Below are 14,406 nucleotides of genomic sequence, written 5' to 3'. Positions count from 1 at the left end.
CTAATGTGGCACCATCTATTCTTCATCACACAACACGAGAAACGTGCACAAAAAGCACGAGTTCACACACGCATATTTTGTGTTAATGTTCTTATTATAATCTTGACTTCAGACCTAATCGCCCCCCTTGAGATCGTAAATGAACAGAATCAAATTAAGGAAGGCCACCTCATTAAGGCTTCACAACGGGCCTCCCACGCGCGCGCGCACGAACACATGTCACGTCATCACAACGCTTGATTAAGAAAAGTTGAACGCAACTCGTACATCACTTTTGATGACAATTCGCAAATATGAAATCGACTCGTTTCTTTGTGATAGTGGATGAAGAAATAATAAAAACGCGTGTGACTACATCTAAGCGTAGCCTATCATATTTTTTTTTTAATGCACATCGCCATATTGAAGTGTTATATTAAAACGTTGTCATTATTGTTATTTGTTGTTAAATATGAATAGAAAATGATCATATCAGCAATAATACACAAACTACATCATGTGGGTCAAAAAGACATTACAACCGCTTAACTATATATATTCACCCAAAACCAAGCATAGACGTCATATTAGTTACACGTTTCCACTTTTATTCTAAAACTTTTACTTTTGTAGTCACAAACGAGACTTAAAAGTTGCACTTACTTCGAGGCGAGTCAAATGAAGTGAGTGGTCCGCCGTGTCTGGTCGTCATACGCTATCCCCTCAAATTTCCCGTTCAAAATGACCCAAAAAGAGAGAGATGGTGTATGTAGGGTGGGGTGGGGGGGGGGGGGGTGCACATCGTGCACTTTGTAGAATAACCTGCATTTGATGCATGCTGCAGCCGCTCTGAGCACAGTGTGATCATATCCCAAGCACATGATAGACGGAGCTGGGGGGGGGGGGGGGGGGGGTAGAGGGGGAGGGATGGATGGAAAAGGGAGGCGGTGGGGTGGGGTGGGGTTTCACGAGACAACTTTCCCATACTGCCACCAAATAGAAAAAGTGCGTGCAAAGTTTTCAGTCAGTTGGTTGAGGGGGGGGGGGGGGGGGGGATGAAGATGATGATGATGATGATGATTGGGGAGGGGGTAAGTTCATCCTTCCCCCAATTTATTTTATTATACAAAAAAAAAGTGCTCATATGTGCAAAGTGTGGACGAGGACATGACAATTATATAACAACGATTTTATTTTATTTTTTTTACATTATTTGGGGGGTGATGATGATAATTTTGGTCGAATAGGCTACTAATAGATAAATAATACACATTTTCACCACAGTTACTTTATTTATTGACTCAACCAGACAAAAAATGTCCAATCATTCTTCTAATAACGCTCGTGGTACCCTAATGGAAGCCCTCCCTTATCTAATTGATTCAGGCTGTAGTTAGGTTGCGCGTGCACGTCCAGTGACGTCGACGTGCAGCCATATTTAAATACGCCAAGGCAATTAGCGCATCCGAATATGCAAATTCAGCTCGTGCTACCCAGTCAGTGTGCAAGTGCCTGCGTGGCCGCAGACGGACTAGTGTTCCTCTTAAGACTCTTTTTTTTTTTTTTTCTCCTCCCTCCTTATGTTTTTTTTTTTTTAATAATAATAATAGACTACAGCATTTTCTTATTTAGTTGCTCCGGACCAATGAAGAGAAGAAGATGAGCGGCTCCCGCATGCGTGGAAACGCCAAGATTTGTATTTTTATATTTTTTTAATGGAAAGACTGCACACTGCTACGTTCCCCGACGGTATTATTATCTTCATACGAATGCATATCTAATGCGATGATTTAGTCGCTTTGCTGTATTGTATTTATTGACATGACGTACGAGACTGTTTAGCCATTTGTCAAAAATGATACAATTGCTGTTAATATATGTTAAATGTGTGACATGGATTTTTTTTTTTTAAGATTTTTATTTTTATTTTTTTTTAATGATTCAAATTATGAATAGTCACGTTAAGCGCATGATGCCACAACAATGGCGACGGAGAAATGACACTTTCAACATAGAATCAAATAATACAAGCCATGATTCTAAAAGTCTCAGTACATGTTTATGGCTCAAATTATTGACACGTGCACGAACTCAAATGTCCAACTCGTTTCCACATGCTCGCCATGGAAACACATTCTACTCATATAAGAAGAAGCCACGTGACCTTACCTCTCATTACACCTTCGTCGTCCTCTTGAAGTTTGCACACAAACTTGATGACTATCATGTCGTGTCGTGCGTGGCTCACCACGAGTGGTCACCGACCTCGCTGCGCCCCTATACGAGTCATAAGAGGCTGATGATGTTTACACGACAGATTTGATGCCCACCTGTCACATTTGGTTGCTAAATCGTCCCCAAAAGACCTCAACACACACAACCTTCACTTTTAGTTAACATTGGCAATAGCTTGGATTTTTCTCATTATTTATGTTATTGTACATTGTATTTACCACAATTGTTTATTTGAATAATATTAAGGTCACCCTGTTAGAGGGGGGGACAAAAAGCAAACCTATGATTTTAAAGGGAAAATAACGTGATGCGTTCGCTTACCTTCGTTAATGCAGTAAAAGCCTCGTATAAAAAAAGAAAAGAAAAAAAAAAGCCTCGTATAGATGAAGTCTGGAATGAGCAGCACAGTAGGGCATATAGATAATATTCATTTAAAATGAAGATTGATTTCGACGACTGCTGTTGTCAAAAATGCGTGTGTATGTACAGAATATGTCGCTATCTTCTTGGTTTAGTTTTACAAACAAACAGTAGCCTATAGTCTTCAGTGAGACTCATAACGGCATTAAAACAAAATGTAACTTAAGGCTCCACATGATTAAAAACGCTCCATAAAGAGACATAAATAAAAATTATGTTAGGAGACCTTTTAATTCTATTCATGCACTTGTCAAGGTGCGTTGATTAGCATTAGTATCCATTGTCATCTCTGTTGTTCAAGGTAATGAATGATAAGCATGAGCATCTTCCCATTGTCTTACTGCCTATTGTTGTTGGAAGTTACAATAGAGAGATAACTAATATTTAATGATTTTTCAACTGTATTTAATCGTTTTAAAATTCGAGTGGTTTGTGACAAGGCCTAAAAAAGAAAGACAAATAAAAAAAGGACAATATATAGCTTACTAATAATGTTCATTGTCATACTCACCGCAAGACGAGGAAGACCAACAGCCCAGCTTCGCTCCACGACTCAATGCTGACATCTAGTGGCGGGATGGAGGATGGCTACAACTGGACTGGAAAGTGCAGCTTTCACACGTGTAAATCATTAAACGCATGTTTTCATGTCAAGAAAAAATATACTTGGTTAGAAAATACTGTACGCCGTAGATAAAAATCTTATAAATTCGTCGGTACGGTTATATTTCTCTCTTTTTTTCTACTTTCGTATTTTAGACGTGACTTAGGCTATTTGACAATTTGACCTCGTCGATTACGCTTTAATGTTCACTTTTACGTGCACGTTTATTTCAATTATTGCTTTACTTCAGTTTTACGGAAAAAAACCCTGTACATTTCGATTTGACGTGCTCGATGTATACATTAGACCCAGGAAAGTGAATTAGAAACGATTAGAAAACGTGTCTTAAAAAAATTGTTCTAGATTACGCATTTGCACAATTTCAATTTAGCCGACATTATCTGTTTATTATTAATTCGGAACAATTAAGTTAGATGTCATCTCTATTAGTCTTTTTTTTACTGCATGACATATTTTCTTATTTAGGAATTTAAACGTGTTTTCAAAGTTTACACAGCAGGATGTAGGCCTATTCGTTAAATTAAATTGTACGTGTGTTCTTCTCACTGTTAACATTTTTATTGCTCAAATAAACATTTAAATTTTAAGTTTGGTTATATTGAAAATACTATTAAAAATATATATTTTTTTTGTAAAATTAATGCTTGCGAGTTTACACTGAAATGTTACTGGGCTTATAACATTCGTTTCACAAGCAAATTTACATTTAGGCCATTATTTCTATACAAACATCTTCCGTCAGGTTTTGTAAATGTTAATTATTGAACGAATTTAATAAAGGCCAGTTATTATGAAAGGACTGCTTGAAACGAAATCTGTTTAAAAATAAACACACACATTGTAAATAATCCTTACTGTTTATCATGCATATAAATGAAATAACTGAAAAAGAGGCTTTAGGACCACTAAAGGCCTACTCAATTATATGGTTAAAACAAATAATAATCCCGCGATTGTCAATGTAAATATGATTTGCATTGTATTTGCCAAACACTCATGTAATAATAAACAAGTAAATTGTAAGTTCCTTATCTCTGTTTATTGTGTTTGCTTTTAACATTGAATTTAAATGAGTTTTATTTTAATGACTGGAAGAAATGCCTTCGCTGCAATATTAAGAGAGAACACTCTAATATTGGCCCAAAATGTGCTTTTGTCACCATTTATTTTTTTCCACGACCTTCCCGTGTCGGAAGTCTGCACTGAAACAAGAGGTCATTGTGACGTGGATGCATGCAGAAACGAGTCCAACACAATGAAGTCACACCAAGTCACAATGAGGATAACTAAGAAAGCCAGTAAGTTTACTGAAATCTCTGCAAAGTACAAACAATTCCACTCCCTCTCAGCCGAGGAGACTTGTATATATTCCAGCCTCTCCAGCTCAGTCCAGTCCACACACGTGGACTTTGATTTTAAACACCATCAACGGGAGTCTCAAGTGGCGACAAAGGCCAGCTTATGCCGCCGAAAGCCGCTCATATCCGCACAAAACGTCTCCAAAGCTGTCTCGGGGTTGACACAAGCTACATTTCACACTACTGACTGACGATTTAAGCATTGAACAGAAAAAGACCCCCCCCTTTTTTTTTTCTTTAAGATTTAAATAAACCACACAATGTGGACTAACAGAGAGGGATATGCTATTACACATGGCTGTACAGGTGGATGCTCTCCCTTTTGCACTGCAAAGTGACTTGACAATACATCAGCTGAGGTACTGCTTGGGTCATTTGGAGGTACCAGCATTACTTTTAATCTCTTATCTCAACGACGATACAACTGATCAACAGATGACAACAAATTAAATGCAACAACACAAGAAAAAAATATATAAATACGCTTCATGTCTTTGGTTAATTTTCGACTCTAATTAATCACCAGGACATGTTGGCAATAGCTGAAGCTGGGATTGAATATAAATAGATGTTAATTACTGTGTCACGTGACTTCTTGATGCATGCACTTCTCACAAAACAAACACACAAAGTCAAACTGGACTGGAGTGGAATTGAAGTGTGAAAGAATTTGTACATTTGAACATTTTTTTTTTTTTTATTGTCATGTTTCAATGCTTGCAAAATAAAAACATAAATGAATGTGAAAATAAGAAGTTTACAACACACAAATGCCACTGGCTTTGGTTTCTCCACTTGCTCGCCTCAAACATCTTTTGTTTTTCCCTCTCAGCCTTTTTGTACTGAATTAAAAAAAAAAAAAGAGTGAGAAGAACACTGCTAAAGAGGCTCTGCCCCTGTTTGAATGCACAGACTATACAGTAACAACATAGTGAACCTGCATGAAATATGCACATTGAAATATCATAACACTTAAATGACAGCAGATACATGACTCCGAGGCAGAGATAAGTGGCTAGTTTGGCTAATCAAAACAGCTATCGATCAGAAATTAGCGACCGGTGATCACATTTTCCTTACATAGCCGTCAAAATTGTAGCAAATGATGTTTTATTTGAAAATAATTCAACTCGAGGAGATACGGAATCAAATTAGGCCCACAAATGATATGAGGTTATTCCTCACCCTCCATTTGCAAAATGTTATTACTTAAATAGCTCACGAGGGAAATTGTACTGCTTGAGCCAGGACACGACAAGCTGAGCTCGTGTAAGGGAAAACAAGGTCATGTTCAATAAGTTAATTGAGCTTAAGGATGAAACATGTGAGACATCAAATGCATGTTGGGCCAGACGTAATTGGACGTCAGTGTGATTTCTTTTGTCGTCCTCACTTTGCTTCTGCACTGACTGCTTGTGTTGGAGCCCAAAAAGTTGCAGGAAATACACCAGCTCTGCTCAGGGCTCAATTGAAACAAACCAAAACAACATGTGCAACTGCACATAGAAACTCCACTAAGAAACCAACAAAAAAAATTATTATATATATTTATATATTAGAAAGCTATACACAAGCATGTTAATTTCACAGATTTTTTTTTTAAAGATTCTTAATATTACCATTATTATATATAATTAGAAATACACGTTTAATAACAAACCTCTACAAAGATAAAACAGTTCAGCAAAGCATTGGATCTCAAGTCGGTTTCATGGCTTTGGGCTCCAAAGCCCGTTCACCCCCCCCCTCCATCTCCCCCCCAACCGGGTGGGGTGCACTATCCTTCTCTTATTAGCAAAGCTATCAAAAACACATTCTGGCTTATAGAAACTACAAAAAGCCACAAAAATGCTTTGCATTGTATTCCTTTCATATGAAAATATAAGCAAGTGTATCGTACAATTGTTTTTTTTTCTTTTCCTTTAATAATACTGATAGTTACTACTAGATCCAGAGGCTTGTTGATTACGCAAACTCTTGGATCGGAGGGTGGTCGTCACGCCACACCTCCCTCAACCCACTTTTTTATATAACCAAACGTTCCAAACACGTTGGGGTCCGATTACCTGTACAGTCCTTCAAATGTTGCATATTAGCTTTTCCTTTAGCGAGTAAATAAATCTTGAAATGTCCGGCAACTTCTTCACCCCCCCTTTCGACCTCTATTTACATAAATACGTTGAACCTGCAACATGACATCATCTAAAGTTAACACACAGTTGTTGTTGTTTTTTTTTTTGTATTTTTTTTTTCAAAGGAGACGGTACATAGCGATGAAACTGAAACTGTACACACGCGTGTTTGTCGTGCTAAGGTGTTGTCCTCATGCACTCATGTTAATGCTCTTTTTTTTGTCTTTTTTCGTCACTGATGATTCTCTGCGGTGAACTGAAACTTGCATGAAAACAGAGTACCTGACTATTGTTGTTGGCGGTATGCATATATGTACACAGGTGTCAAGATATATGCATTGGTGATTGGTTTGATCCACACGCAAAGCAATTTATGCAGAGTCCCCCAACTGAAAATAGAATAAAAACACCCCCCCTCCCCCGTGAATGACATCTACAAGAGCCCACCGGTTTATGTGATGTCATATGTATAGCGCACACACACACTCAGCAAAAATAAAAACAAAAATAGTTGTAGACTTTTGAGAGGGGCTGTCAGATGATTTGAGCTGTTGTTATTGAGGGTCGGGGGCGGAGTTGGGGTTAATTTACGCTATCATGTGGCCCAGCCCTCGGACAGGCGCACCCGCTTGATGGAGGGGCTCTCGCGCTCGTCCAGGGCGGGCCGGGCCAGTCCCAGAGGAGAGTGGAACTCGTTCCTGTGCTCGTCGCGGTCGCTGCCTTCGTGGGAGCTGCTACAACTGCTCAGGCTATCGACCGGCGAGCGTCCCGAGTCCTGGCGGGATGAGGGGTTCTGGGGGGGTACTACCCCACCACCACCGTAGCCCCCCGGTGTGCTGCTGGTGCGATCTCTAGGAGGAGAAACAGGTTCGGACTTGATGTGCAGGCTTTGAGCAGAGGGCAGGGAGAGATTTGAACCCTGACATAAGTGAGAGCTAGAGCAATTTCTGTAGGAAGGAAGAGGAAAGGAAAGGTGTTACAGAGATACAGAGCACACCAACATGCATTTGTCGATTTACAAGAGGTGTCATATTTGTGCTGTGAAGATTTTGGAAAAAAACAAAAAATGGGTGATATATACGGTACAGTGGTGCCTCGACTGGTGTCCATGCACGAAACATAAAACAAAACATTTCTTGCCGTTAATCCCGTCCAGCCTCCCCATAAAACAGCAACATTTTAGAATAAGAAAAATGGCACTTTACAGTATTTTATTTTATTCATATTAGGGGTGTCAGGCAATTACGATAAAATAATCGCACGACTTCTGTTCTAAATGTACAATAAAATACTTTTTCAATAATTTTTCATCGTCTTGTTAACATAAAAGTGGAAAAAATGTTAATAGAAATATGCCTGCATTGTCATTGCATCAATTAACTTGTGAAATTCTGCACATTTTAAAATTGTAAAATACAACGCGACCCCAGTCTCCACAAAAATATGAATTATTATTATACTTATTACTGCTAAATTTTGATGTGGATGTGTCTGCTGCGTTGCGACTGGAATTCCCCCAGTACTTTCCAAGTTAGGGTAATTAATCATGCGTTAAAAAAAATAATGGCGTTAAAATAACTAACTGAAAATTAACACACTCATTTTGACACCTCTAATTCAAACAAATTAATAAGATTAAATTGAATGAAAAGAATTAAACCATTTGTGCTTCAAGATTGTCTGGTTTGGGTGTCTTGGCCTCCAGAGGGCAGTATAATACAGACAGTGAGACAGATGGACATGCCACCAATGCTCAGTAGGCTGCAGTAAAAATAATCACGTTTTGCAGAGGATAAAAAATACATGAACGTGAGTATTGTTGTATTCTGTCTATGTGTTGCTAAACCTGCGTTCAAATATCCAATGTTAGCGGGTTAAAACAAAACTTCTCTTTTGAAAATGTTTCACAGCAAGAAGTCAGCTGAGTGACGGCGAAAAACTCAAACAACTGGTAAGTCGACGTACCACTGTACACTCTATTGGGTGTGACATCATCCGTGTGTGATGAACCATGCATTTCAAACGGACCGGCGCTGCACACACTCACCCGAGCTGTCCGAGGGCCGAATGCTGCATGTTCTGAAGGTGTTGTTGCTGCCAGCCGCTCATTGAGCCCAGGTGCAGGGAACTGCCGCTGTTGAAGCCGGACAGCGATGACAAGTCTGCACTATTTAGGGAATACTCTGTAAAGTGGGAGGGGGATAATTAGTGATGATGTGTGCAAGTAGCAAAGAGCATGCAGCTTGCTTGAATAAGTAAACCATTCCTAACCTCTCGATTTATTTGTGAGACAACAGCACCCTCTTCTGTTCAAATGTTGAACAACATGTCAAACGCGAGGGATAATTCAAGGCCAGATTTACTGAACACTAGGATTAAGATTTTGGCAGCATCTATACCGTTACTATTTATACAAGGTGTTGTGATTGACACATTCGATGTATCATTAAATAAATAAAATTATGTATTGTTTTCCCAAGTCACAATTTGGCTTTGGGGGCCCTGCAGTGGGAAAAGGGTACTACATATTTTGATCCATGCTTTAATTTAAACACATGTACAGCTCTAGAAAAAAAAAATACTAGATTTAATACTTACTTTTTTTTTGTATTTTGATAATTATCTGCAAATAAATACTATAAATCTATTCTAGGGTGCTTCCTCTAGTTGTACTCTAAATAATTATTGCTTTAAATACAGATAAAGCAAAAAAAAATTGGGATGAGTGACTACCGATACCAGCCTTATTTTAAGGTATCACTACTCATGATGGCAGCTGCTACCATCAGTTGTCCTCTTGTGGCTGTTTTATGATCAACAAATTAGAAATTAGAAGAAGAGAAAACTCCATTAACTTCATGCAATTTTAAGGAATATGCTATATTGGTTTTTCTTTAAAATGATGTCATCGTCTTTTTAGGGGAAATTTTATGCGTCAAGCGTATACTAGTGTTATTGGTTCTTTATATTGGTATCGGTGATTACTCAAGAGATGGCATTGGTCTGAAAAAGTGGTCTCAAACATCATTTAATAAAAATATATTGAAATTGTGACAGACAATCAAAAATATTAAGAGCAATATACTTTAATTATTATGGTATTCAGCCATTTTTTATTTATTTATTTTTTTAACCAAAAATCTGGTCATTTTGCAGTGGTCTCGCATAAAGAGGTTGACAAGATAAAAATACACATATTGCCACTCAAAGCATTTATTTTCCAAAATATGAAAAGTTGTCATATTGTAATGGCGGTATTTATTTACAAAAAAGTTTTATAATGATCATATATTAAGTGCCTTATGATTAAATGACTAATTACAAAGTCCATACCAGTGTTAATAAATGTTGCGGTATATACATACCTGTACCATAAGAAGTGGAGATGGCCGATGGGTAGCCACCCATGCCTTGTCCTGGCAGAGTTGGAGTTGCTACTGACACAACTGGAGTGGCCAATGACTGAGCAGACTGGGAGTTGTTTATTCTCTGGTTCTGTGAAAGGAAAAAAGTAGTGAACAAGGAGATGAGAAAAAACAGACTTAAGAACATTTAATGGACAGCAAAGCAAGAAAGTTACTCGTCTTTTTCATTTCCTTTCTTTCACTCAACAGATGCCGGGAAAATGAATGCGATGCCAACTAGCGCGGGGAAGCAATTGCGTGACACGCACTGAACCCAGCCAACCCTGTCATTTACCCTTAGCGAGGGCCCACTGTCGCTATAGTAACACCATCTGTCTCCCAGGCAACGCGGGGTAGCGATGGCAAAGGGAGATGACGCACTTTTCGGTGGCGAAGGTGAGCGTTTGCCGGCGAAAGATGCAAAAAAAGAAAGCGCCACACAATCACAGTAATAAGCACTGAAAATTGTATGCGTGCGTTGCATGGCCGTTTGCACACAGACAAGTGAAAGGCAGAAACTAAATGTCAACTCAAACTTAGGAAATTGGATGTCAGGTCAACGTGTTGTTACAGTCACACACCACTAGAGGGCACTATGTGACCTACAAAGCAAAAGAAACAAAAAAACAGCCTACTTGCACTACATTTAACCGGAGATGGGAAAAGTTATCTGGATTCACAAATGTCAGGCTCTTATAATCTAGTAGCAGCAAAAATTAAAAAAAGAAAAAGCGACTGTTTCTGCAGTAATTGGACATCATCATTGATTTGGGGGTGGCTGCTGGGATGTTCTAGATTTGCGCACTTACCAATAGCAGATCGACATCATCAGACTGAGGGCATTAAAGTGGAGGGTGATAAATTCAAATTAGTGAGTCGAAAGTGGCGACTAGTTGTCTATCTAAAGTAGAAACTGCTACTAAAATTATTGCTACACTACATTCACCATGGAAAATGACAAAGAAAAAATGGTCAAAGCAGACGTTGTTACTCGTAAAGTTGGAATGAACAATTTATTAGTAGGACCCTCCCTCACATGTTTCATTATATGCAAACAAAAGTTACGCTTGAATTGATTTCACCTGGTCAATTGGGACCCACAATGCAGTCATATTGCATCTGATAAAAAGTCATTTGGAATGCATTTAACAGAGGATTGTTTCTGAAAACAAAAATATTTCAACTTTATTAAAACAGTGCATAATCAACCAATCACAAAAATTCTCACATTATAGTATAAATTAAAAATACTGAATTAAAAATACAAACCAAAAACTGATTTTGCATTTTAGACCTTAAGACATGTTTTTAAACACGCAAGTGTAATTTTTGATTTGAATTAATATTTCAGTATGGATTTTCTCTTCTCATAGAGTAAGTGCAGTGCTAATGTTTGTTTTTGATGGACACTTGGGCCTACCCTGTTACCTTATTTTAATGTTGGTCAATATGGTGGTACTTGATATTTTTATCTGATATAAAAAAGTTTGATAACCACACATAGACTAGGGCCGGAAGTCTGATACAAATATAAATAAATAAATAAATAAATAAAAAAACACACACACACACAAGGAGATGGTCGAGTTTACTCACAATGGAGGGCATGTTGTTCTTGGCACCATGCGGGATGAGAACACGGAGGTCGGGTTTGCGGTTGTTCATGCCTAAATTCATGGGCGGGGGTGACTTTGCTTGCATGTTCTTGTTCATGCCGGCCTGAGAGACCAGCAGACCGGGTGAGTTGCGGTGATTGCCATATCCATTTCCTGGCAAGGCAAAGGAAAGATGGGCAGAGTCAGAAACATTGAAAAAATATGGCAGCACAGTAGGAATCGGCAAGTTGAACACCTCCAAGGCCAATGAAAAGTCACACAAATCTTCTTGTGGCCTATTATTTCCCAAAATGTGTTTATAGTTTATAGGCCTACGGGTATATAAATATAATATGAAAAATGGCTATTGATCCAAAACACAAAGTTACAAAGTCCACTTGCTGCAAACAATACTGTATGTGTACTCCATCATTAACAAAGAAATCACCATCTGTTAATTTGATGTTAGCAGGATTTGACAAAAACCCTCAGACAAAACAAACTCACTCAAAATTAGTGGAGGGTTTAGTTTGGCCCCGGACACTTGTGGCGAGTAAGCGGTTAAGGAAATGGATGGATGGATGGATTTAGCTTGGTTTGGTGTGAGGATAAACCCACCACTTATATTTTCATTTAACAACAAATAAGCCTTTTCTAACTGTGCCAAACAAACGAAAACTCCACCCATGCACACAGTTAGACTGTGCTTTGCACCGGAGAATGAAAATAGGACCCCAAGAATTTGCTTTTAATTTAGAAATAGTCTTCTTATGACCTCTGTCCAAGATGTTATGTTTTCAATATTATTATTATTTTTTAATAGTTTGGTGGGTTAAAGAAGACCTGCACACAAAACCGCCACGCCACAAAGAAGAAACCATAATGTTTTGGCCTGAGCCATGATTTTACTTAGTATGGTATGGCTTACAGAGTTATCATAATTAAACAATATACAGGATGACCAAAAAAAAAAAAAAAAAAAAAAAAAAAACCAAAAAAAAGAAAACGTGAACTTTTTCCTGAGATGTTGCAGCAGTCCCTGAGGAATCTCAACAACAGATTTCAATGGATTTGTACAGGGGGATGTCATCAACAGGACATAATTAAAAAAAAAAAATAAATTCCAACATTGTTTCTTAAAAAGCATGTTTTTGCGGTTTCAATTACTATCAATAAAATATTTTTCTTCCAGCACTTTTTTTTTTATTTTTTATTTTTTTAATTGGATTGTTAAAAAGTTCCCCCTTTTTTTGTCACACTGTATAATAATAATCTAACAAAATATGTGGTCAAATATATTTTTTTGTATAATTTGTCAAAAAATCCCCAACATTCTTGGAAAATGGAATGAATATTCATGATCAAATGTAGGCATACAATATACAGAAAAATGAGGATTTTTAAGTTCAATTCTTGCCAAATCAGATCCCAGAGTTGAACAACTCTTGGAAATCCTGCGTGGTAAGATAATTAGGATCCACAATATTCCATTTTCACCTTGCAGTCCTTTAAAGTCCCCCCCCAGTCATTTCTGTCATTTGGCTAAATGAGCCATGGAAACGTTGCTTTCTGTCAGAGGACCCCTCGAGTGGTCGTATCATTTACTTGGCGGCTGCACAAAAAGCGGACCTCCTCCCTCCAACTCTTGTCACAGTCAGTTAAGGCTACATGTGCCCGGGCAACAGCCAGTGAATCATGTAAAAACATCAAATTACGGGTAGCACGACCACAGCGGGAAGGGGCCCATCATTTGGCCATCACGAGTAAACGTGTGGTTGCTCCACACAAAAAAAAGACCCTCCCTTGGGGCTGCCACCAGCTCTGCAACCAGAACACAAGTGCAGCGCACGTTTTTGCCTCTTGAAAAACGATGCGGTGAAAACCTCGCAATATCATAAAGACAAAAAAAAATAGGAGGGAAGCATTCCTGTGAGCAACATATTCTTTGTTTCTAACCCAATCCCGCAAAGCTGCCCCCCGCCCCCTTTTTTTTACTTCTCTTTCCTTCTTCCAAGGGCTAGAACACAGGGCGCAGTGTGGACTTTCCCACTTGAAAGACAGGCAGGAATTATACGTTAGACATAAATGAATTTCCTAATCATATACTCCGGGGGGAAAATGAGTCGCAGATGTCTTCCTGGGCAATTTCCCTTGCTGATCTTTGTTTAATTTGAGAGCGAGGTTTTTGTTGTTTGGAAATGAAAAGTCTGAAAAAGCACAATTTGAACAGTTTGAAGAGTAAACGACCGCTAGCGGTGACGGGGGAACGAATTATAAAAAAAATGGCGTGTGCGCTAAGCTCATGTGTGGGCGCTTCATCATGTGTGATGTCATTCTGTTAATATACGCTGCGGCGCATATTTAGCGGATGGGCCGTCGCGCGTGAGAGCTGCATCTTTGTACGTTTGGAAGTAAAAAGCGAGCGATGCATATGGATGCACGTGCTTGTTTTCTATGGGAGCCATCTCCATCCTCGCATTAGCAAAGTGGCAGCTGCCTCTTCAGCTTTCCCGCTCTCTCATTCTCGTGGCTGGCCCTTTGTGAGCTGGAGTGGGTGCATGTGGAGATGGATGAATGAGACCTCACACACTCCTAAAACACATTGACAGCACGCGTATACACACGCTTTTGGTAAATAACCCGCGCCTCGGTGTTTCT

The 14,406-nt window shown here is 38.7% G+C and overlaps 1 protein-coding gene and 2 long non-coding RNA genes across 12 annotated transcripts in view; 1 reads left to right on the top strand and 2 right to left on the bottom strand.

The window, feature by feature from the left end:
* The window catches only part of LOC144019725 (uncharacterized), a 39,200-nt gene extending 38,426 nt beyond the window's left edge, over positions 1–774 (bottom strand). Inside the window, exon 1 of the long non-coding RNA XR_013283750.1 lies at positions 643–774. This is a non-coding gene — a long non-coding RNA (uncharacterized LOC144019725). The remainder of the gene's footprint in view (positions 1–642) is intronic.
* Positions 775–1,458: 684 nt separating this feature from the next.
* On the top strand, positions 1,459–3,846 carry LOC144019726 (uncharacterized). The gene is made up of 2 exons (XR_013283751.1): positions 1,459–1,728; positions 3,152–3,846. It is a non-coding gene; the product is annotated as an uncharacterized LOC144019726 (long non-coding RNA).
* Positions 3,847–4,852: 1,006 nt separating this feature from the next.
* The window catches only part of mef2cb (myocyte enhancer factor 2cb), a 262,080-nt gene continuing 252,526 nt past the window's right edge, over positions 4,853–14,406 (bottom strand). For 6 of the 10 annotated variants that reach the window (XM_077522053.1, XM_077522055.1, XM_077522057.1 and 3 more), the window contains 5 exons: positions 11,750–11,922; positions 10,963–10,986; positions 10,115–10,244; positions 8,797–8,932; positions 4,853–7,696 (listed from right to left, as the gene is read on the bottom strand). In XM_077522053.1, the coding sequence (XP_077378179.1) occupies positions 7,345–7,696; positions 8,797–8,932; positions 10,115–10,244; positions 10,963–10,986; positions 11,750–11,922 (815 nt within the window). In that variant the 3' untranslated portion in view covers positions 4,853–7,344. The remainder of the gene's footprint in view (positions 7,697–8,796; positions 8,933–10,114; positions 10,245–10,962; positions 10,987–11,749; positions 11,923–14,406) is intronic. The other 4 variants (XM_077522059.1, XM_077522061.1, XM_077522058.1 and 1 more) reach the window with 1 other exon arrangement.

This window comes from Festucalex cinctus, chromosome 5, assembly GCF_051991245.1.
Source record: "Festucalex cinctus isolate MCC-2025b chromosome 5, RoL_Fcin_1.0, whole genome shotgun sequence".
Taxonomy (NCBI): domain Eukaryota; kingdom Metazoa; phylum Chordata; class Actinopteri; order Syngnathiformes; family Syngnathidae; genus Festucalex; species Festucalex cinctus.
The sequence above is the reverse complement of the archived record's forward strand: the minus strand, read 5'-3'. Positions and strand labels throughout refer to the sequence as shown.